General features: G+C 48.8%; 3 protein-coding genes across 7 annotated transcripts in view; 1 reads left to right on the top strand and 2 right to left on the bottom strand.

Moving 5' to 3' along the window:
* RAB11B (RAB11B, member RAS oncogene family) overlaps positions 1-21,000 on the bottom strand; it is a 125,714-nt gene that overhangs the window by 86,920 nt on the left and 17,794 nt on the right. The window lies entirely within an intron of this gene.
* LOC130604302 (excitatory amino acid transporter 5-like) lies at positions 273-9,051 on the top strand. Its single transcript, XM_057418727.1, has 11 exons — positions 273-897; positions 2,310-2,389; positions 3,255-3,467; positions 3,740-3,782; positions 3,976-4,198; positions 5,786-5,885; positions 6,090-6,323; positions 7,258-7,452; positions 8,035-8,169; positions 8,474-8,573; positions 8,676-9,051. Exons 1-11 carry the CDS (start codon positions 721-723, stop codon positions 8,811-8,813), a joined length of 1,638 nt encoding a protein of 545 aa, XP_057274710.1. The 5' UTR covers positions 273-720; the 3' UTR covers positions 8,814-9,051.
* ELAVL1 (ELAV like RNA binding protein 1) overlaps positions 9,572-21,000 on the bottom strand; it is a 31,037-nt gene continuing 19,608 nt past the window's right edge. For 4 of the 5 annotated variants that reach the window (XM_057418758.1, XM_057418757.1, XM_057418756.1 and 1 more), the window contains one exon: positions 18,683-20,310. In XM_057418758.1, coding sequence (XP_057274741.1) covers positions 19,986-20,310 — 325 coding nt within the window. In that variant the 3' untranslated portion in view covers positions 18,683-19,985. Of the gene's footprint in view, positions 9,758-18,682; positions 20,311-21,000 lie in introns of those variants that run through there. The other variant, XM_057418760.1, reaches the window with a different exon arrangement.

Below are 21,000 nucleotides of genomic sequence, written 5' to 3'. Positions count from 1 at the left end.
TTTTGGTTCAGAGAGGTTTTCATGTTTCCCATTCCCAGAGCATCCTCAGCTGGGAACAGCGCTGTATCCCTGAGCCCACCCCCCCATCCTTCAGCTGCTGTCCTGCCCTGGAGAGATTCCTCTCCCCCAGCCTGTGTTTGTGCTGGGGACTGCCCCAACCCCGGGGCAGGAAGTTGCACTTGGCCTTGTTGAGCTCCATGAGGGTCCCATGGTCCCCCCTCTCCAGCCTGTCCAGGTCCCTCTGTATCCCATCCCTTCCAGCACATCAACTGCACCACACAGCTCAGTGTCACTGGCAAAATTCCCCACTGGACATTCTCCAGTTCCTGGGAAACAGTCTTCCTCTGCAAGCTTTGTTCTCATGAAGCCCTTAACAGATGTGGGGCAGGAGGTGATCCTTTTGGATCGGGAACTGTGATGGGAAAGGTGCTCGGGCTGAATCCCTGCTCCCAGCCTGCAGCGCGCAGCCTGGTCCTGGTGGGGGTGGAGGGTTCAGCACTGGCACGGCCGGATGCCAAGCCCAGATTAACCATTGAAGACGTCACTTTCCATTATGGGAAAGGCTCCCAAAGAGCCCTGGAGCTTTTGGTGCCTGGGATTAGCCTCCGGTGTGCTCAGCTCTGGGTGAGGGGCCAGGGTCTGGCAGCGTGGTGGTGCCGGCACGATGAGCAGGGCCAGGAGCTGCTCTGAGGGGCTTTGCCTGGGCAGCTGAGGGTGACCATGTGGGAGCAGGTCAGGAGAGCTTTGCTGGACTCGCTGTCCACGGCCTTCCTGCGGGTCTGGAAGTGGGCACGGGCTTTCTGGCAGAGAAATGGCCTCCTGACGCTCTCCATGCTGTCGGTTGTCACCGGCTGCCTCCTGGGGTTCCTGCTGCGAGCACTGGAGCTGACGGAGCTGGTAAGTGTGACCAGGATGGGGATGGGAGTGAGCAGGATGGAGCAGGGCAGGTGGGGCAACCAGCCCCGGTGCTGGCAGCACATCAGCATCGATGGCCCCAGATGGGCACAGCCCAGAAGCAAAGGCTCCTGCCCAAGAAACCTGCTTCTCTGGGCAGGTTTCTCCCAATGGCTTTTCTTCGGGTTATTTTGTGACCCAAAAGCTGCCATCAAACACCAACGCTGCAGAAGAAATCCTGCATCCCTCCGCTGGGAGCAGAGGCTGTGGGATGGACCCTAAGGGGCTGCAGGAACCTCCAGGTGGGATGGGGATGGGGATGGGAAAGGAGGGAATGGATGCTCCGTAACACAAACAGCAGTGCTGGGGTCTGAGGGCTCCACTCTCCCCAGCTGTGCAGATGCTCAACCAAAGCACGTTTCTTCCCTCTGGAGATGACCCAGCCAATAAATAGGGGGTAGTGGAGAGCCGGGGGAAGGGGGGGGGGGAGGGGTCACCTTCCCCTGAGCACCCCCGGAGACCAAGGCAGTGAAGAAAATGCACCTAAAAGGTGTTTGCTCAGCGCTTTCTAGGAGCTGTTCAACATCACCGGGCCAAAACCCAGGCGGTTCAATGACATTGGGTGGCTTGGCAGAGGCTCAGCCCTGATCTTCAGCCAGGCCTCAGGGAGAGCTCATCTGGCCCTGCAGCACCCCACGTCACCCGCTGGGGTTTAGCAGGGTCCTGTCACTTCAATTACACCTCCAGCATCAGCCGCCCGCAGCAGGGGAGCTCGGTACTGCACTGATGCTGCTGTAATCCCCTGCACCCCGGTGCAGATGGCGAGAGCAGTCACCCACCCCCGAGCCGCGGGGCTCCTGCCCTTGTCCTGCCGTGCGCCGAGCCCATCCGCCCTCTGCCCCAGCCCCATACCATCCTCCTGCCACAGCCCTGCACGTGGTCCCCAACAGCCATGATGGGAAAGGGTCAGGAAGCTGAGAAACCCGCTGGGAAAAGAGATGCTGCTCAAGTCACTGCTCCTCGCACCCCCTGCACCAGCATGGTTTGCCTGGGCAGCCCCCCAAAGCTCCATGGGGTTGATTGCTTCAGAGTAACCCAAAGTACCTGCTTGACTTGAGGCCATCTCAGGTCCATCCCTGACACCTTTACAGCGGCAGTGATGGAGGGATGGATGGTGGATGGATGGATGGATGGATGGATGATGGATGGATGGATGGATGGATGGAGGGATGAGATGGTGGAAGGATGGATGGATGATGGATGGATTGATGGGCAGATAGCTGCCATATTAGAACCAAGCTCAGAGCTGGGTCTTTTGGGGAAAAAGGTGAATTTATCAGGTTTGAGCCCTTAACCTGCAATCAGCATCCACTTCTCAGCTCTCATCTGACACAACAGCTCTGCTTTATGTGCAGGAGAAGCAGTATTTCTCCTTTCCTGGAGAGCTCCTTATGAGGATGTTGAAGATGCTGATCCTGCCCTTGATCACCTCTAGGTAAGACACCATCTTCTGCTTCTAAAATACCACCTCTCCATCACATTGAGGAGATCACCCCATGATCTCCTGATGAGGAACAGGGTGCCCAGAGGAGCTGTGTCTGCACCATCCCTGGCAGTGCTCAAGGCCAGGTTGGACACAGGGGCTTGGAGCAAGCTGCTCCAGTGGAAGGGGTCCCTGCCCTGGCAGGGGTTGGAGCTGGAGGAGCTTTAAGGTCCCTTCCAACCCAAACCAGTCTGGGATTCTGTGACATCACCCCAAAATGGCCTGGGGTGAGGATAGCCCCAGCAACCCTGGCTTGGTGTCCCCCATGACAGTGGCAGATTGAGGAAGCATCACCACCAGCAGCTCTCCTGTAGAACCCTCTCTATTTTTAGTCCAGTTTTGTTTAACAGTAGTTTATGGGCTGCTTAGGAAAGCTTCTGTGTCCATGAAATCTGAACCAGCAGCTCTCCCCCTGGGGGAGCAGGGTCCACCCCCACCAGGATGTTAGAAACCCTGCTGAGACCTCTCTTCACTGCTCCCAGTGACGCTCAGCAGCAGCACAGGGCATCAGATACTTAAAGAACGGTGTCACAATCAAAAGAGCAGCATTAGTTATTTACCAACAAAATACACCAGGAATATTTCCTTCTTTTCCCCTTGGAGATAACAGAAAATACGGCCAAGCCTAGAAGAGGGATTGGAGAGGCATCTCCTCCCCTTTGCAGCTTAACCTGGGTTGCCACAACCTGGCACTCGAACGTGCAAGAGCTCAGTGATGCCCTTAAGCATTGGTTCAAAACTCTCTGAAGATGTCTCCCATCAGCTGCATCTTGTGCAGTTTTGGAGCAGGCACTGACCGTGATCTCCTCTGGTGCAGCCTCATGTCCGGGCTGGCCACCATGGACACCAAGGCCTGTGGGAAGATGGGGGTGCTCACCATCACCTACTACCTGTGGACAACCTTCATGGCAGTGACTGTGGGGATCATCCTCGTGGTCAGCATCCACCCGGGCGCAGCTGCCCAGAAGGACAAGTACTCGGTGGGGAAGGCGGTGCTCAGCTCCGCGGATGCGCTGCTGGATTTAATCAGGTACGAGGCAGGCTGTCAGCAGGGGCAGGTTGAGGATGGCATTTCACAGATGAGATGTCCCCATGAGGCTCCTGGGGATACTGAGACCTCCAGGGAAGCAGAACCGCGTGCCACGCTGACAGGCACCAGCACCTCTCTTTGCCCTCGGCTCACACCACGCTGGTGGCGGCTGTCACGGTCCTTTTGGCCTCGCGCCCACCAGAGGCGCTCCCCACGTTGTTTCCTGTGCTCTCAAGATGTGCTTTAACCCCTGTGCCATTGCTCTCTTACAGAAACATGTTTCCTTCTAACCTTGTTGAAGCTTCATTCCAGCAAGTAAGTTCCCTTCCCCTTCCTGTTTCCCTTTCCCTTTCACCTTCCCCTTCCCTTTCTCTTCCCCCTTCTCTTTCCCCTTCCCCTTCTCCTGCTTCTTCCCTTCTGCACCCGTCATGGTGGTGGCTTTGCCTCTGTTGTCAGAGCAGGATGAAGCCAAGAGGACCCTGACCTCCCTGCTTTGCTTCTGTCGCAGTATCGAACGGTTCTGGTCCCGGTGGTGAAGTCTCCTGGCATTCCAAAGGTCCCGGGGAAAACTCTCAGTTTTATCTACTTTGCACCTGATGACGAAAATCCTGAAATCCATCGGCCCGTGTTCCTGGAGCTGACCCCATCTCCTGAGATGACCTACAGGACCCTGCCCGGGACCAGCAACGAGATGAACGTCCTGGGAATCGTCATCTTCTCAGCGACAATCGGTACCAACCCAGCAGGGATGGGGACGTTTCCTCCCCCAGTTTTCCATTCTCTGGGGAGACCTGAGAGCAGCTCCAGTACCTAAAGGGGCTGCAGGAAACCTGGAGAGGGGCTTTGGACAAGGGCCTGTAGGGACAGGCCAAGGGGAATGGCTTTAACCTGCCAGAGGGGAGACTGAGATGAGCTCTGAGGCAGAAGCTCTTCCCTGGGAGGGTGCTGAGGCGCTGGCACAGGGTGCCCAGAGAAGCTGTGGCTGCCCCATCCCTGGCAGTGCTCAAGGCCAGGTTGGACACAGGGGCTTGGAGCAAGCTGCTCTATGGAAGGTGTCCCTGCCTGTGGCAGGGGTTGGAACTGGAGGAGCTTTAAGGTCCCTTCCAACCCAAACCATTTCATAATTCTGTGTGCAAGGGAGAGGCAGGAAGGTTTACGGGGGAGAAAGTCATGGGAAGGAGAAACCTGAAGCGTAAGGACAATGAGTGTGAAAGAGAGGAATCAGGAGGGGAAAGAGTAGGAGGAGATGAGGCAAGCATGGGGACAGGATTACCTGCAGATTAAGAGGTGAGAGCGAGGAGCTTGAATTTAGAGTATGAGGAACCAAGAAGCCAATTAGAGGATTTGAGGGGTGGAGGCAGTGGAGGCAGTGCTGGAGCCACTGGAGCTGGGGAGTGTCTGGTTGTAAAGGCTACGCTACAGGGAGTGCCAGGAGGAGACAGCCACAGTGAGACAGGGCAAAGGCAGACCCGCTGAGAGACCCTGCAGGAGAGGAGATGTCTACAGCAGGACCCTGTCCCCTTGGCAGCACCATCTGCTCACCAGGGACACCTGGGGAACCTGCTGAGCTCCTGCTTGCAGGACACGTGCCCAGCTCCAGCCCAGCCAAATGGGGAGAACGGGCTTTTGTGTTCCGAGATTATCACCCAGCACCCTGCCAGCGTGGGAGGGAGGATCAGCACCGGCTTGGGACACAGTGGGAGATCACCTGAGTCAGCCCCGGCCTCCCATATGCACTCCCTGGGTCCTGCACAGGATGGAGGGGCTTTGGACAAGGACAAGGTCCCTGTAGGGACAGGCCAAGGGGAATGGCTTTAACCTGCCCGAGGGGAGACTGAGATGAGCTCTGAGGCAGAAGCTCTTCCCTGTGAGGGTGCTGAGGCGCTGGCACAGGGTGCCCAGAGAAGCTGTGGCTGCCCCATCCCTGGCAGTGCTCAAGGCCAGGCTGGACACAGGGGCTTGGAGCAAGCTGCTCTGTGGAAGGGGTCCCTGCCCTGGCAGGGGTTGGCGCTGGAGGAGCTTTAAGGTCCTTTCCATCACAAACCAGGCTGGGATTCTGCGATAATAAAACCCAGAACTGGAGGGTTTGGGCAAATCTGCACACTTTTGAGTGTTCATCGAAGTGGCAGCCATGGTGTCTGACTCTTTTCACTCCAGAGCAAGGACAGGGCTGCAACTCGTCACCACATCCTCACCTATACGTAACCCCACCAGGCTCTCAGTGGAACCCATTCTGTGACCACCAGAGCCTCGAGGCACTTGGCACGACTCAGGCTGCTCCCAGGATTCTGTTACCACATCCATGTGCTTGGTTGCAGGACTGCTCCTGGGAAGAATGGGCGAGCGGGGAGCACCGCTGGTGAACGTGTGCCAGTGCCTGAACGAGGCCGTTATGAAGATCGTCTCCATGGCAGTTTGGTAAATCTGATTTCCATCCCTTAAGTTGTTCCCTTACCCCCTGCCTCATGGGAACGCTGACCACAGAGCTCCAAGTGTGTTGTGAGCACTGGGGTGATCTTGGTCTGACTGCACCCCATGGTACCAGACACCGCAGTGATGGCTGTGGAGTGCTTTGATCACTGCTCAGCCTCACAAATCATCGTTTATGTTTATTCTTTGCAGGTACTTCCCCTTCGGCATCGTGTTTCTCATTGCTGGAAAGATCCTGGAGATGGAAGACCCATCAGTTATAGGCCAGAAGCTGGGGCTTTACGTCATTACGGTGGTGTCAGGACTGGCCATCCACGGACTCGTTATCTTGCCTCTGCTTTTTGTGCTCATCACCAAGAAAAACCCCTTTGCTTTCATGCAGGGGATGCTGCAGGCTCTGCTCATCGCCTTAGCTACCTCCTCCAGGTACGAAAACGTGGCTGAAACACGCTGATGCACCTGAGGAGGCATCAGGTTTGGTGGAGGGAGAGGATGTGTGCATGGCCGGGGGGGCTGGGGGAAAGCAGGAATAATCCAGAGAAAGCACAGTTATGCTCCAGCACTATTTGACATGAGAATGTTCCCAGTTTCAGTGGGAAGCGGGATGCTCAGCACTGGTCCCCAGCAGGATGAGCCTTAGGGCATCTTCAGACCCAGCCACTCCTCTCATGGGGTGTTCCCCAAGCAAACCAGCAGCGTTTGTGTCTGTGTGAGCTTACTGGAATTGCTGCAGTCACTTTCCTTTCAAAGGATTCAAAATAGGGACTTGGAAGTGCTTTATAAACCAGTGTGGGGTTATGGGCTTGGGTTTGAACTGGAAACATCAAAAGCTCCTCTGAACACCAAAAACCTTAACTCAAGGCCTGTGCATCCCAAAGCTCCTCCAAGGAAAAGCTTTGTCTGAGAAGATTTTAAAATTTGATATTATCTGCTTTATTTTCAATCTTCAAAACATTCTTTAAAAGAAGAAACTCCACATGAGACACCTCTGCCCTTCCTGGCGGACACATAGCTGCAGACATCTGCTTAGGAACCATTTCACAAGGCAAAGGGTTTCCTGGTCTCTCAAATGCTTCTTCCCATAATCCCGAGAACAGCATCTGGGGTTGTGCCCCCCAAGCACTCCCGTGGGTAATGTGGGCACCAGGGATGTCCAACCAAGCTGTAACCATCCCCCTCTGCTGTTCTGAGAGCGACGCCTTCATCACTGCAATGACACTGCTCTGGAGCCAGGCTGAGAGAGCTGGGCTGGGGCAGCCTAGAGAAGAGAAAGGTCCTGGAGGGGAGCTCTTAGAGCAGCTCCAGTGCCTAAAGGGGCTGCAGGAAACAAAAAGAATCACAATCATCTCTTGTTCTGCAGCTCTGCAACCTTGCCCATCACCCTGAAGTGTCTCCTGGAGAACAATGGAATAGATCGACGTGTGGCACGCTTCGTCCTCCCCGTCGGTGCCACCATCAACATGGATGGCACCGCGCTGTACGAAGCAGTCGCTGCAATCTTTATTGCCCAGGTCAATGAATATGACTTGGATTTGGGACAAATTATAACTATCAGGTAAATGTGCAGCAGCTGAATTACTTCTCCATTCATCTCTTTAGGCTTTATAACAACCTCTCAGCAGAGACCTTGCTACTGCTCAGAGTGAACATTGCTGGGAAGCTGCGGAGTAGGGAAGGCTGCAGCGTGCAGCAGCAGGGCTGGGCTCTGCACCCACAGAATTTGCTGCAGAATCAAAGACTTTGCCTGTAGGTAAAATGCAGGCTGCAAACAGGCAGCACGACTAGAGCTGCCTGTAGGGACAGGCCAAGGCGAATGGCTTTAACCTGCCAGAGGGGAGACTGAGATGAGCTCTTAGGCAGAAGCTCTTCCCTGTGAGGGTGCTGAGGGGCTGGCACAGGGTGCCCAGAGCAGCTGTGGCTGCCCCATCCCTGGCAGTGTTCAAGGGGCTTGGAGCAAGCTGCTCTATGGAAGGGGTCCCTGCCCTGGCAGGGGCTGGAGCTGGAGGAGCTTTCTCTTTTCTCTCCCCTTTGGGAGCAGAATATCCTTCCATAGAGGAATAACTTCCTTTGCCATTCAAACACACTTTGCCTTTCCCCCCAGCCCCACACTATCTGCATGGCCACCTTCTTTTTGCAGCATCACAGCTACAGCAGCCAGCATAGGGGCAGCCGGGATCCCCCAGTCCGGACTCGTCACCATGGTCATCGTGCTCACTTCGGTTGGGCTGCCCACAGACGACATCACTCTCATCATTGCAGTGGACTGGGCTCTGTAAGTGACTCCCAGCGCAGTGCCGGCGGTGGGTGGGAAGTGCCAGCTCGTGGTGCTGCATCTGAAGCTGACGGACACGCGGGTCGGTGCTCTGAGCTTCACAAAGCTTTGTGCCTCCGCCCTGGGCAGAGAGGGAACAGCGTCAACTCTCCTGGCTGCTTTTCTCTCTCTTTCACATGAAAAGGAAGTTTAATTTCTCAGGTGAAAGTTCCACTCCTGCAACACGAGGTGGGTTCCACCTCTGAGCAGCACTGGGTGCCCAGCACCATCACCAAAGGCATCCTCACGGCTCTCTCTTACCTAGGGATCGATTTCGGACGATGACCAATGTCCTTGGTGATGCTCTGGCTGCTGGCATCATAGCACACGTCTGTGAAAAGGACTTCACTCCAAAGGCTCCTGTGGTACGTGTGCTTGCCTGGGCTCGCAGGGGAGCACAGGATGACCCCGCAGACACAACCCATGTTCTGCCCTAAGAAATTCAACGGTGGTTTTTCCTTTTTCAGCAGGATCCAGGAAGCAGCACAGCCAAGCTCCCTTCTGGGGAGGCCTCACACCCGCAGCCCAAAGACAACGTGATTGAAGTGATGGAAGAAAGCTTGTTCGGTCAGACAGGAGTTCATTATAACATCTGCCAGGTGTAGATCGCAGCATTCCTGCACCTGGGAACGGGATCCTGGCGCTAACCACGGACATGGTGAATGCCCCGTGTGGATGCTCTGCAAGACAAAGGCCTTACTTGGCACAAGTGGGAAAAACCTTCTCTATTCTTTGAAGACCACAGGACTCTGCAGCAGCACCCACAGAGCAACCCCTGCACCCGAAGCCACCTCCTGCTTTGCTTTAGTAGAGATATTTCTTTTCTAACCATTGTTTTTTTATTTCATTCCTGGGTTCTCAGCTATAAACTGAAATGAAGGAAATCGTCTGGAGCTCAAAATCCTGCATTTTCAGCTGGTTGAAACGTTCCACCTTTGGCATGGACAGTGGGAATCATTTAATGGCAGGGGTGGAAGGACTAGTTGTGCCTCTACTGGCTGTCTTCTTACACTGACCAGGCCCAATTGCAACCATGCTGATTTTCCCAGCTATGGATCTGCCCCCAAGTCCAAATTCCAATTACAGCCTTAAAATCACAGCCTTAAAACAGTGCTCAAGGCCAGGTTGGACAGGGCTTGGAGCAAGCTGCTCCAGTGGAAGGGGTCCCTGCCTGTGGCAGGGGCTGGAGCCTGATGAGCTTTAAGGTCCCTTCCAACCCAAACCAGGCTGGGATCCTATGATACAATCCCTGGTGTGAGCCCTCGTGAGCCGAGTGACTGAAGAAGGCAAAGCCATGCAAGTATCTCCTACCTCAACCCTTAACTGCGCCTGGTCAGAAAAGAAGCACTTAAGACACTTGGGCAAGGCTTCAACAGGTTTTATCTAAGGCAGCTCAAGCAGCCAGGATGTCCGTCCTGGAATCCAGGGATAGGGCCCAGGGTGCACCCCAGGCACGCGCGCCGTGTGCCTTGGCATTGTGCCGCCAGTCCTGCCATTGCACTACCTTCACAGTCCTCCTTGGAGCTGGGTTTTCTTCCTTCCTCCATGCCTGCAGTGAGAAAGGATTAGAACATTAAGGCCCATAAAATATGGTAAAAACAGGAAGGGGAAAAAGCAGAGTAAGGGCAACTTAAACCAAACTGAAAGTCATTTCTGACTCCCAAAGGGACAGCATTTCGTCTCATGGGACACTGAATGGGGAGGTGCTTCCTGCAAAGTATGACATGGAGCATTCCAGAACCACTGCTGATCATAACTGAGATCCAATACAGAGATGTGGCCATTTTCTGGAGTTACTTAAAGAGAAACTTCAGAAAAGTTTGGATGCTGACGTTTTACCCAGCTGAGGGTCATTTCCTGAAGCTCATCACACCGCTATTATACTATTGTTAACTACCCTTTCCTCTAACCTGCGTTCCTAAGGATATACATCTTTGTATGAATTACTTCTGTGGTGTGTGGGCATGTAGAATAGCACAGATGTGCACATAAAACTGATACACACTAAACCATACAATTAAGAGATAAATACGTGTATTCTAAACAAACTATAAATACAGTATACAGTTTAATACATGTGCAAACACACCGGTATTACGTGTGTATGTATGCACATATAAATGTGTACGTACACGCTGGCTCTTGGAAGAAGCAAAGAAGAAGGAAGAAGAAACCTGGAGAGGGGCTTTGGACAAGGGCCTGTAGGGACAGGCCAAGGGGAATGGCTTTAACCTGCCAGAGGGGAGACTGAGATGAGCTCTCAGGCAGAAGCTCTTCCCTGTGAGGGTCCTGAGGCGCTGGCACAGGGTGCCCAGAGAAGCTGTGGCTGCCCCATCCCTGGCAGTGTTCAAGGCCAGGTTGGACACAGGGGCTTGGAGCAAGCTGCTCTATGGAAGGGGTCCCTGCCCTGGCAGGGGTTGGAGCTGAAGGAGCAGGAGCAGGGTCACAAGTGCTTCAGCCCAAGCTGAGCAAGCCTGGCCTGTCTGAGCCCAAACCCGCCCATGCCAGGATTCTGGAGCTCACTTACCGTGGCTGGTCCCAGGCTCCAGCATAGCCCTGAAATCCCACGAGCACGAGCGCGTGCCCCATCCGTGCCCCCCGAGGCCCAGGACTCAACACTGCTCCTACAACCAAACCATTTCTGCTCTGCTCTCTTTTATCATCTTTCTTTGGCACACGCCCAGGCTGGGCTTGGGGACAGAATCTGCTCCAACACCTTCAAACAGAACTGCAGGTAAGTTTGTTGAAGAGCTCCACTGCCACCTCCACCAGGAAGCCCCAGACTAACTTTTATTAAACTCAGTGAAGTTCCTTGCAAGCCTCAGCTTAAGTTGCAGACGTGCTATTTACCAGGTGCTCCAGCTCTGCAGAGAGAAGTCAATCCAAATGAAACAGTTCAACACTTAAAGCTTTATGCTTAGAAGTCAAACAAGTAAAATCTCTATTTTTCTGTGACAGATTTTGTTGCAAGGAAACCAGCTGCCAAAGGGATGTCAGTGAAAGCTCTGCTCCGAGAGACCAGCTTCAGGTTCCCATTTGGCTAAATTCACTGCTTCTATCCATAAATTCTTGAAAAATAACGCAGAGTGACACAGGGACCTGTATTCACCTGCATTCACCTGCGTGGGAATACACGCACACACACACTAAGAAGTTACTCGAAACATCCCACTTTTCCTCCCAGCCTCCTGCTGCCAGAAAGTGCTGGAAGCAGAAGATAGTTTAAGGAAAAGAAAGGTGGATTCAAAACTCAAGCAGCAAAAGGGAAGGAGATAACCAGTAACAGGCAGGGCCCCCTCAACACCCCACTGCTGCGTGCTGGGGAGGCAGGAGGGGAAGTGATGGAATGAGGAAGGGACGGTGGGATGGGGACAGGCTGGATGTGTTTTCCTTGAACAGCTTCTCCTGCTCTGCTGGAGACAAACCCCTGAGCTAAACAACTATAACATGAGCCAGAAGGACATTCCTTACACTCTCATTTTCCCATGTTTCTTTTCCTTAGATAGAATAAAATACAAAGACAGGATTTTCCCCCCACCTTGTTTCCCAACATTCCAGTGAGATGGAACACTCCCATTTTTCCCCTCCCCCCCATTCTGAACTGAAGGGGGTGAAGTTTAACAGCAGGATACTCCAGCAGTGCCCCCAGCACAGCAAGTGGGGGAAGAGTCTAAAGCCAGAGAGTCCACTGGGAATTCTGCAGTCACAGGACCTCCCCCTCAAAGTTAATGGGGCTACGCTAGGTTTTTGTGTTGCTTCTGATAAAATCAGCCATTGCTGAGAGGGGCCCATCCTTGAAGCTTTTTGGTGATTAATACATGTTTTCCCTCATCAAAAAACCTGGAAAAGACAACGGTGTTGAGAATGAACCTGTGTGGAGTGAACATACGGGAGTAACATCTGGTTGAGAGTAAGAACATAGGAGTTGTCTGGCTCCATCCAAAGGACAATCCAGGAAAGGTCTAAAGTTCTGCACTGGTGATGGAGCATTCCTGATTCCGATGATGCTGCAGATCCAACAACCTGTTGTTATACTGACAGTAACAGAAAACACCCCCTTCTGTTCCTTACCAGATTAGCACAAGGGATAATTCCAGCTTGGTGAACAGGGCTGGACTGAGCAATTCCCACAGCAAGAAATAACTGGAAATCTAGTTTTGCACTGCATGGAGATGCCCAAGCTGAGGGAGCATCTGCCCCACGTCACCACACATGAGACACTCAGTCTTACTTCCCATCCCTTTTCACAGATTATTCATTAAGATAAAACCCAGAGCCAGTGCTTCAGATGTATGGTGACAGCCCAGCTCCGAGCCTGACCTCACACTGACAGATCGCTGCCCTCAAGAGCTCCCTTCAAGTTTCAGCACACATTTCTGGGTAATCATGGAGCTGGGCTTTGGTTTAATCAGGATGGATGCCAGGAGATTGAGAGAACACTTGGTTTTCCTGAAAAATAGAAAGGAAATCATGCGCTGCCTTTGAATTCCACCTTTCTGACCAGGCTATAAGTAACCGAATCTTTAGTGGAGCAAGCTTGAATCTATGCATGAACCCAGCTCGGAAAAGAATGTCACATTTCACAATAATCATCCAATTCCTGCGGGAAAGAAAAAACAGAGTATGAACAATTCAGTAACAGCCTAATTCTATTTTGAAGCACACCACCTTCCACCATGGATCACTTCAAAACATCATGTTCCTAACATGTACACAACAAAACCAGAACTGAGCATGTGGCAGAAGTCCAGAATTCCCTTGCTCTATTGCCTGAACCTTCCAGGATTAATACTAGCCTGAACCTCCTGGTGTTGCTTCCTTTACTTCTGAAAAGACCAACTAGAAAACAACGCTCCTCATTCCATCCACAGGCTTCTACAAAGCTGCTGCTTCATCCAACAAACCTTTGAACTGTTTCAGTATGAAAATTCCTGGTTTTCTTTCCAAATTGCAGAAAATTTCCAACCCAAGGATGAACTTGGTCCATTTTTTGCAGGTATTTCTAAAATAAAGTTAATTTACAGAAAGTCGTCTCAAAATAACACAATGGGATTCAAGTTCATTTGAGACATTTGGAAAGCAGTGTCATACTTTATTTAAAAGAAACCCATGTAAAAACAAAGCTTAAATGAAAATGGTACCTGAAAAATAAATTATTTGATATAAAACAAATCAATAACTTAAAACCACACTAAATATACAAAATGTTGAACCATATACTGTACAGTATGGAAAACAATTGATAAAACCTTCTGTCCCACAAACAGATTAATCCATGAACAAAAGAGTACATAAGTTAAGGGAAATTAAGTCAATGAAACCACTAGATAGAAGTACAGGATCATTCAAAATTACTGGTCAAATAAAGGCTTTATCCCAACTTATGTTTCAAATTTCTCAAGTCCTTTTCTTCTCAATGACCAAGTGAAAAAGTTCAGCTGTACCACGGAAAAGTTGCTCAAAACTGTTGGAAAATAAGGAACAACCAGCATGAGAATGGAGACTCTAAAAGGTGAGCCCAGAAGCAAGTCCCAAGGTTTCAGGTGGCAGTTCTGCTGTCCCTCATTCTCCATCATTGCCAACAAAAGGAATTTAAGTGCTGAAAATTCCACTGAACAGAAAAATAGTTTTAGCTCAGCCTTGGTGGATGGTTTATAGGGTGTGATAGACAGGAATAACCACAGCCAGGGGCAGGAAAACAGGACAGGATTTCAAGGCAAATCCCTCCACTGGGTGCTGTGCTTGGTTTTAGAGCATCTAAAGGCTTTGGCTGGTTTTAAACCATGCAGAAGGAGAGAGCAACACTTGAGGGGTGGTTTAGTTGTACTACACAAGCCTACTAGGAAAAAGCCATCACAAAACCAGGGCCACATTGAACCCATCTAAGAGTGGACACTTGAGCTGCATTGTGGAGGAGTCACACAAGGTGCAGGACAAGCAAGAGGGACTCATGACCCTCTTAATGAACCCCAGTTTATAAATAAGTAGAAAAGCAATAAGGTAAAACATCAGAAAGCAACATGTGTCTTTGGACCTTTGTAACTCTCAGTTCTATTGTGATGGGCATCCAACAGTGAGAAGTACTGAGGAACTTGCCTACAGCACAGACTCATCTGCTTTGCAATACAGAGATTAAAGTACCCAGGGGGACAAACGTCACTCTTGGGGAAGAGAACAAAACCAAAAACCGAACCAAACTCCAAGTGCAGCCCCACTATGGGAGCTCTAAGTGAGCTTGGCTCTCTTAGGGTGAATGTGAACTTGGTCCCTTTGCTCTACAGCTATTCTTAGGAGCTCCAAGTAGAACTGTTAACAATAAGGTGCTTCACTGGCAGAATTCCAAAGGACAAATCTCCTCATTATAGAAGTCCAAATGGTAACCATATGAGAGAGGTAGCGTTAGGTCAGGTTACTGTGTTCGACTGTTGTGACTGACCCATGAGCTCACCATCAGCAGTTCACCAAACGCTGTACGTTACAAACCCTCTAACATGTTGCAGGCAGGTAGAGCCGATGACTATCAGGACTATTCATTTCCAAAGCTTGGCATTCCAAACCAGGGATCAGGTACATGGTTATTTTGGTTTTAACTGCTCAACATTCTTTCTAGAAAGGTACCTAGGCCAAGTTTTCTTTTAAGATTTGTAATGGTTTCATATAAAGAACATTACTACAACACCCAATGTCCCTATAAAAATAAAAATAGGTGTCCCTCTCCAGAGTCACACCCTTTGGTCATCAGGACAAATACAAGTGACCATAAACTGACCAACTAATATTCACTGCAATGAGAAATGTAGCCTGAGTGACTTGTGTCTCAATTTTCAGTGTTTTCATGCTATCATGATACAGATGGACAAAAACCTCATAACCAGCCAAAGGGGAGGAACAAGATGTGTGGACACAGAGCACCATGGGGACACTGACTTCTCCTTCCACCCTAAAAGCTGGCTCCTCACGTCCTTCTCAGTCCCCGATCTAGAGCAGAAAGTGGACGGATTGGCACCAGCTTGGCACAGGAGGCAACATTAACTGTGCTGGCTCCCTCTCCTCCTGCGAGACAGGAGATGATAGCACAGCACCAAGTAAACCAAACTTTATAATGATGTAACTTGAACATTAAAATAATTTCAACACTTCAGTATGAAGATGCCATCTAAACAGGCACAAGAGAGCTAAACACACTCAGCTGCTTAGATCCTGCTCATGTTTAGAGTGGTTCTGATGCTGCCATCTCCTCATCTGAAGGAACTGGACTTGCCTCTGCCAGCTTAGGATACACAGCAACACCAGCGTTTCCTTTTCCATATTCACCGTGAAGTTTCCCTAGCTGCGGATGGTTATCAGGAGGTTTAAACTGTGAGTAGGCTTGTGGCTAGCTTTTTGCACCAGGGTGAATTCCATTCGCAGTGGGAATCTGGGAAGCAAATGTAAGTTACTGAGCAGGAACAAAAACTTCGTAAATCATCAGACTGGAAAAGATCAAACCTGAATAAAGCCTTCAAGCAATTCTGAGTTTGACAAAACTCAAGCTATTTTAGATACAAAGAAAATCTGATTCATTTTTTTATTTGGCTTTATTCTGTACAACACAACTCAAGTCCAGAATGTCTCTGAGAACTTTGGATGTGGTCTTAAAGCACAGTCAGGACAGTTCTGCATTTAATCAGGCATTGTCTCATTTTAGAGTGAAGCTCCACAGTCCAGCAAGGAATGAAGACTGGTCATGTACAGTTCTGGAAGCCCTATAACAAGTGTGTGTGGCAGCCACACCATGACCCGGTAAAAGCCTTCTTGGAGTGCCAGATCCAACAAAAGAAAGAGATGAAGACCAAGTAAAGGCAGCAGTACTTCCCTTTCAAATGAAATACCAAGATAACCCAAGTGATTTTACATCCAGAAGTGACAAAGCAACAATTAAAATCACACCAGACATCCAAAAGCTGGCGAGGTTTCCTGCAAACAATAACTGGTTGAACATTCAAGGTCCTGAAGGCTGACCAAGCCCCAGCACAGGACCCTGCCCTTGCACAGTGAAGCCTTTTTACTGGCACCAGAGGTGCCTGACTGCAGATGGGCCTCCCAGAGGAAATGGCTGCTGGCCAGCAAGTGAAAAGCAGGGACTCCCCACTGGGAATGGCTGCAGAAGCCAACAGCAGGTTCTGCTGGGAGTGCCAAGTGTTGACATGCACACAAGTTCTCCTTGTGAAAGCAAGTGGACCCAAAGCAAACAGGTCCATTGGAACATCCAGCCCAAGTCTTCCTGTTTGTATTCCCACCTCGCAGAGCCTCAGCTCTGAAGGTACCTACCCTTACACAAGACTGATGAAGAAGCCTTCTCTCCCCTTTCTTTTCAAACACAAGGCAGCTGAACTTCTTTTCTCACCACACTGTCCATCTGATCGACCCCACGTAAAAACGAAACGGTGTCACCCAAACTGCAGAGTCACGAAATCCAGACTGATGCCTTCAGAAAAGCTGGCATCCTCACCCTGTTCCCTGAGGCATCATCATTCTCTTCGGCATCTACACGAGACTCTACAACAGCAGCATGGCCATAACTACGTGTTTTCATCAGGAATTAGAGCTGGTCCTTCAGCAGCAGGTACCTGTGGGTGTCTTGTGAGGCTTCCAGCCTCTTCTGGGGGACCCAAAAACGTTTCTATCAGAGCTGTTCCTAGTAGCACATCTCCAGCCTGGACCAGGTCTTTAAAATCTGATCACCATGTCCTAAGCCAGCAACCAAGATCCTACCTCACTGAGCTACTGCAACTCATGAGAAATGTAAGTGTCCTCTGAGTTGAGACAGGCCTTTGGGTTCAGAAAGATCCTGTAAGCAGTGACTGAGCATCACCTGAAAGAAACATCCATAGTTCAGCAAATTAAAGGATGAAAAAGCAGAACGTATCAACAGTTTTTCTGAACTCTGAGGATCAAGAGGCCAAACCCTCTCCTGAAGCAGGTATGTTCAAGGAAGAGCTTCGAAAGGCTGGGTTTAGTTTCCATTTCCAGAAGTTTCCTTTGGTCTTTACTAGTAGGATACACGGCTCTTGTGTAGGACCAAAAGCAGCAAGAATACAGACAATTTTTCCTTGACTTCAGCTGTTTATGCCATATATTTATTGACTATTATGATGCAGACACTTTAGTATCAGCTCTTCTATTCTAGCAGGGGTTCGTTTCCCTGTTTTCCTGACTCAAGCAGCAACATTTTGCTCACGGAAATTACGTGGTAACTGCTGTCAGAGTGGCTATTGAAGGAAGCTGGGATCAGATGGTTCCTACAAGAGATGTTTTCGTACCACTACTGAAACGACATCCTGTGATTCCTTCTTAGCAAAGAGAAATGGAAAAACAGAGAAGCAGGCAGATGAGGATGCCTAAAAGTCTCCACAAACTGTTTTAGGGCTCAGAGCAGTGCCAGCACACCTGCAGTGATCACTGATCCACAGTCCTACCGAGGGTGTCCTTCACTGGAAGTCTGAACCCCTATGTAAATGCTGTGATAAACCATCAACTCTCAATTAGTGTGGAATTAATCTTATATGAAATAAGTCAAGAGAAAATGACAGGAAGCTGGGAACAATTATCCTGTGGAATAGGACAGTGTGAGGTTAAGAGATGTGGGACACAGTGAGAGGACTCTATACTACTCTGTTTTAACTTAAGAGAAACCCCCTGAGTGATTCTGAATCTCTCCTTTTCCACATAAAAGTAGTATTTATTGATGTAATGAAAGACTGATAACAAGTTGGTGGAAACATCTGGAACACAGACTGCTGGAAAGTACACTTTGAGGGGTGGGAGTCAGTTGCTCTGTCACAGCCACTGCTGTACAAACATGGTGCTTCTCAAGAGATGGTTGTGAACAGGACAGGAGACAGTGCTGAAGGTGATCAAAGGAGATGGGCTGTCTTTGGGCTGTGCAAGACTGCAGGTCCCACTGCAGAAAGAGAAGAAATGACTGTGAATGCAAAGCAAGGTCAGCCAGGGATGGAGGGATGCAAGCAGGAGGCATGGAAGGGCCTCTGCCATTTGAAAGTCAGCTTAGGGACTGGTAGAGGTTCGTGCAACAAAAGGAGACACTGCATTAAAACTGCCCTGACCCCGTCTCTTGTTTGCTCCACCTTTTGCCAATGGAGCATGAACACTGGACCTGACAGTTGTGCAGATAAGTCTCTAGTCATGCCCAGTATCCTTACACAGCCTTTACTCCATGGAGCAATCCTTGTCAGATTTCCTACCAAAGAACAACCTGCAGGGTTATGTCAGCCTGTGGTACACAGGTTCTACATGACATATTTCTTGTAGTGCTCTTGGTTCACAACCCTCTTTCTTTTAGTTCTCTGTCAAAGGAATAACTGATAAACCCTTCAAGAGAAACTAGAGTTCTTTAAAGCAACACTCATTGAAAGCTGGACACTGTGTGCAATACTCAGCAAAAAAATAACAGAAAATAAAAAACAAAACAAAATTTGAGCAAAACAAAATCAAATTTAATGTTCTTAAATGCAAAAGTAAAAACAAACAAAAAACACAAAAAAGCAAAAGAAAATTAACAGAAACAGAACAACTCAAAGTTTCAAGGCAGTCTGCAGAAAACTTGGGGGATTAATCTTTAAATCTACAAATCAAAGGGGGTTTTTCTTTTGTTAATATCTAATTTGCAAGTAGATAAGTACTTTTCTGCTGAGTGTTCAATAAAGCTAGTTGTCAAAACAAAAAACTATTAAAATAGAAAAATCTAGCACTCATTAGAAGGGATGCGAGAAATACAATGCTCAAATGTTTTTAACTGTTACTGGTTTTTCCTTTACAAAATAGAACTACCAAAGAAATTCAGACTATAATGATAATTAAAAATGAGTAAGTATCTTGCTGTATTATAATGTACCAGTAAGTAGTTCACCATGCATTAAGTATTTGGACAGAAGAGATTGAGGTTGATCAAGTAGCAACATAAGATTCGCACTCTCTTTTTGAAGTTTCATTTTGACTCTGAAATCTTCCCGGAGTTTCTTGGAAACTCTTTGGTCCATTCCTATTAGAAAGTGGATTTTACAAGTAAAATGTTTCTAAAACCTTTGAATTGGACAGCTTGGCCACTGCTCAGTGTGAAACTTACCTCCTCAATGGTGTTAAAAGTTATGCTGGCATGCTACTACTTACAAGACCTTGACTTAAAAAGCCTAATCCTCAGCTACATAACGTAGTAAATGAATATTAATTGAGCAAACAAATGACTGTCAAATAAAACATTAGTATTTCTCAACTTTTCTTCCATACTACCGAGTCAGGGGTAGAGAAGAAGGTCACGGGAAAAGGGTGGGAGAAACAGCAACATAAAAACCCCAAGAAAATTAATTCAGTCAGCCTGATATTTTGCAGAAAATTCCAGTTTTTGCAGACAAAATTCAATGGAACAAATGTTAGTCTCATAAGTGAAAGCATGCTTCAATTTTACCACCATCCAGAGGGTCTTGTTAATGCAATAGACTTCAGATTTCAGGGGGTTTTTGAAACATGTTTGTAAATGAAATAACTTAAAAGGAACTTAAAATTGGTCTGACATTGTGGGATTTCAAACATTTGAACATGTCAGTTGCATCCCAGAATATAAAACCTTTTTCACTTCTCATTTAGACTAAGACAAACACTTGTGAAAGTTGGCGCAAAATGAGTTTTACACTAACAAAAAAAAAAAAAACAAAAAAAAAGAAGAAGGTTTCAACTTCTGTCACTCACTTAATCTATTCCATACAAAAAGCACGAGCAAGTTATTTGTGGGACTTGTTGGTTTTGAAGGAAACCTGTAAGATTTTGTCCCCCAGGCGGTAGCCATTAAGACTTGCTATGGCCATTGCAGCTTCTTCATAGTTTGTCATGGTCACAAAACCAAAACCTTTGCACTTGTTGGTGTTGAAATCTCGAATAACTTTCACATTGGTAACCGCACCAAAGGGGCCAAACATCTGCCAGAGGATTCCCTCATCAGCATCTTGACCAAGGTTGTAGATGAAGATACACCAGCCAGAAGATGCGTTTCCTGGAACATTTACACCAGAAAGCCCACTCATGTGATCTACACCCATAGGAGAGAACCTAGCAAATAAAAAGCACAATATTTCATGTAAAAGTTCAATTCAATTCAGCAAATTCACTTGAATGGGAAGCAACTGAGCATCAATATTGTCTACACGGACATCAAAACCGCCAGAAAGAAATGCTTCCCCCATTCAAATTGACAATCAAAATTGACAGCTGCCAGGAAAAAAAAAAAAAAATGAATCAATGTTAAATATTCCAACTAGCTTGTTAATAGGGAACTATCCTTAGGAATAGGGAGGCAACAGAGAAGTTGCAAGGCAAGATTAGGTGCTCACTTTCACAGGGTACCTGAAACTCAGCCAGGCTGTGAAGAGCGCTCCATGGCATCGGTGCAGAACTGCTTGAGTGCAGGTATCAGGCAACACCTCCTCAGAGGTTCCAGCCTGCTTCAATCCACCCACCACTTACTTCCCTCAAGGAGTTTGCATCCCATCACCCTCCTTTTCTCACCTCTAAAATACACTGGGAAGTCATAAGCCAAAGGGTTTTATGGTGCTTGCTGGGGCAGGGCAGGGAGGGGATTCCTTGGGTTTAGGAGTAGAGAGTGTGTGTTTCTCAAATTAAATTTCTTATTTTATGGAACAGAAGCAAACACCCCCCATACAAGCAGGTTACTCAATCAGCCCCAGCTATTAGGCAGCTAAGGAAATATTAGTACTTAGCCAACTCTTGGTGGCTGTGATG

Source organism: Pezoporus wallicus, unplaced genomic scaffold (genome assembly GCF_028554395.1).
Source record: "Pezoporus wallicus isolate ANWC-B61680 ecotype Strahan unplaced genomic scaffold, APGP_CSIRO_Pwel_v1 contig_14027, whole genome shotgun sequence".
Taxonomy (NCBI): domain Eukaryota; kingdom Metazoa; phylum Chordata; class Aves; order Psittaciformes; family Psittacidae; genus Pezoporus; species Pezoporus wallicus.
The sequence above is the reverse complement of the archived record's forward strand: the minus strand, read 5'-3'. Positions and strand labels throughout refer to the sequence as shown.

Excerpts from the sequence above, each read along its gene's own strand:
- LOC130604302 (XM_057418727.1), top strand. The coding sequence starts at position 721 with ATGTGGGAGCAGGTCAGGAGAGCTTTGCTGGACTCGCTGTCCACGGCC. Across the intron at positions 5,886-6,089 it reads ATCGTCTCCATGGCAGTTTG|GTACTTCCCCTTCGGCATCG; the intron begins GTAAATCTGATT and ends TATTCTTTGCAG. Across the intron at positions 8,574-8,675 it reads TCACTCCAAAGGCTCCTGTG|CAGGATCCAGGAAGCAGCAC; the intron begins GTACGTGTGCTT and ends TTCCTTTTTCAG.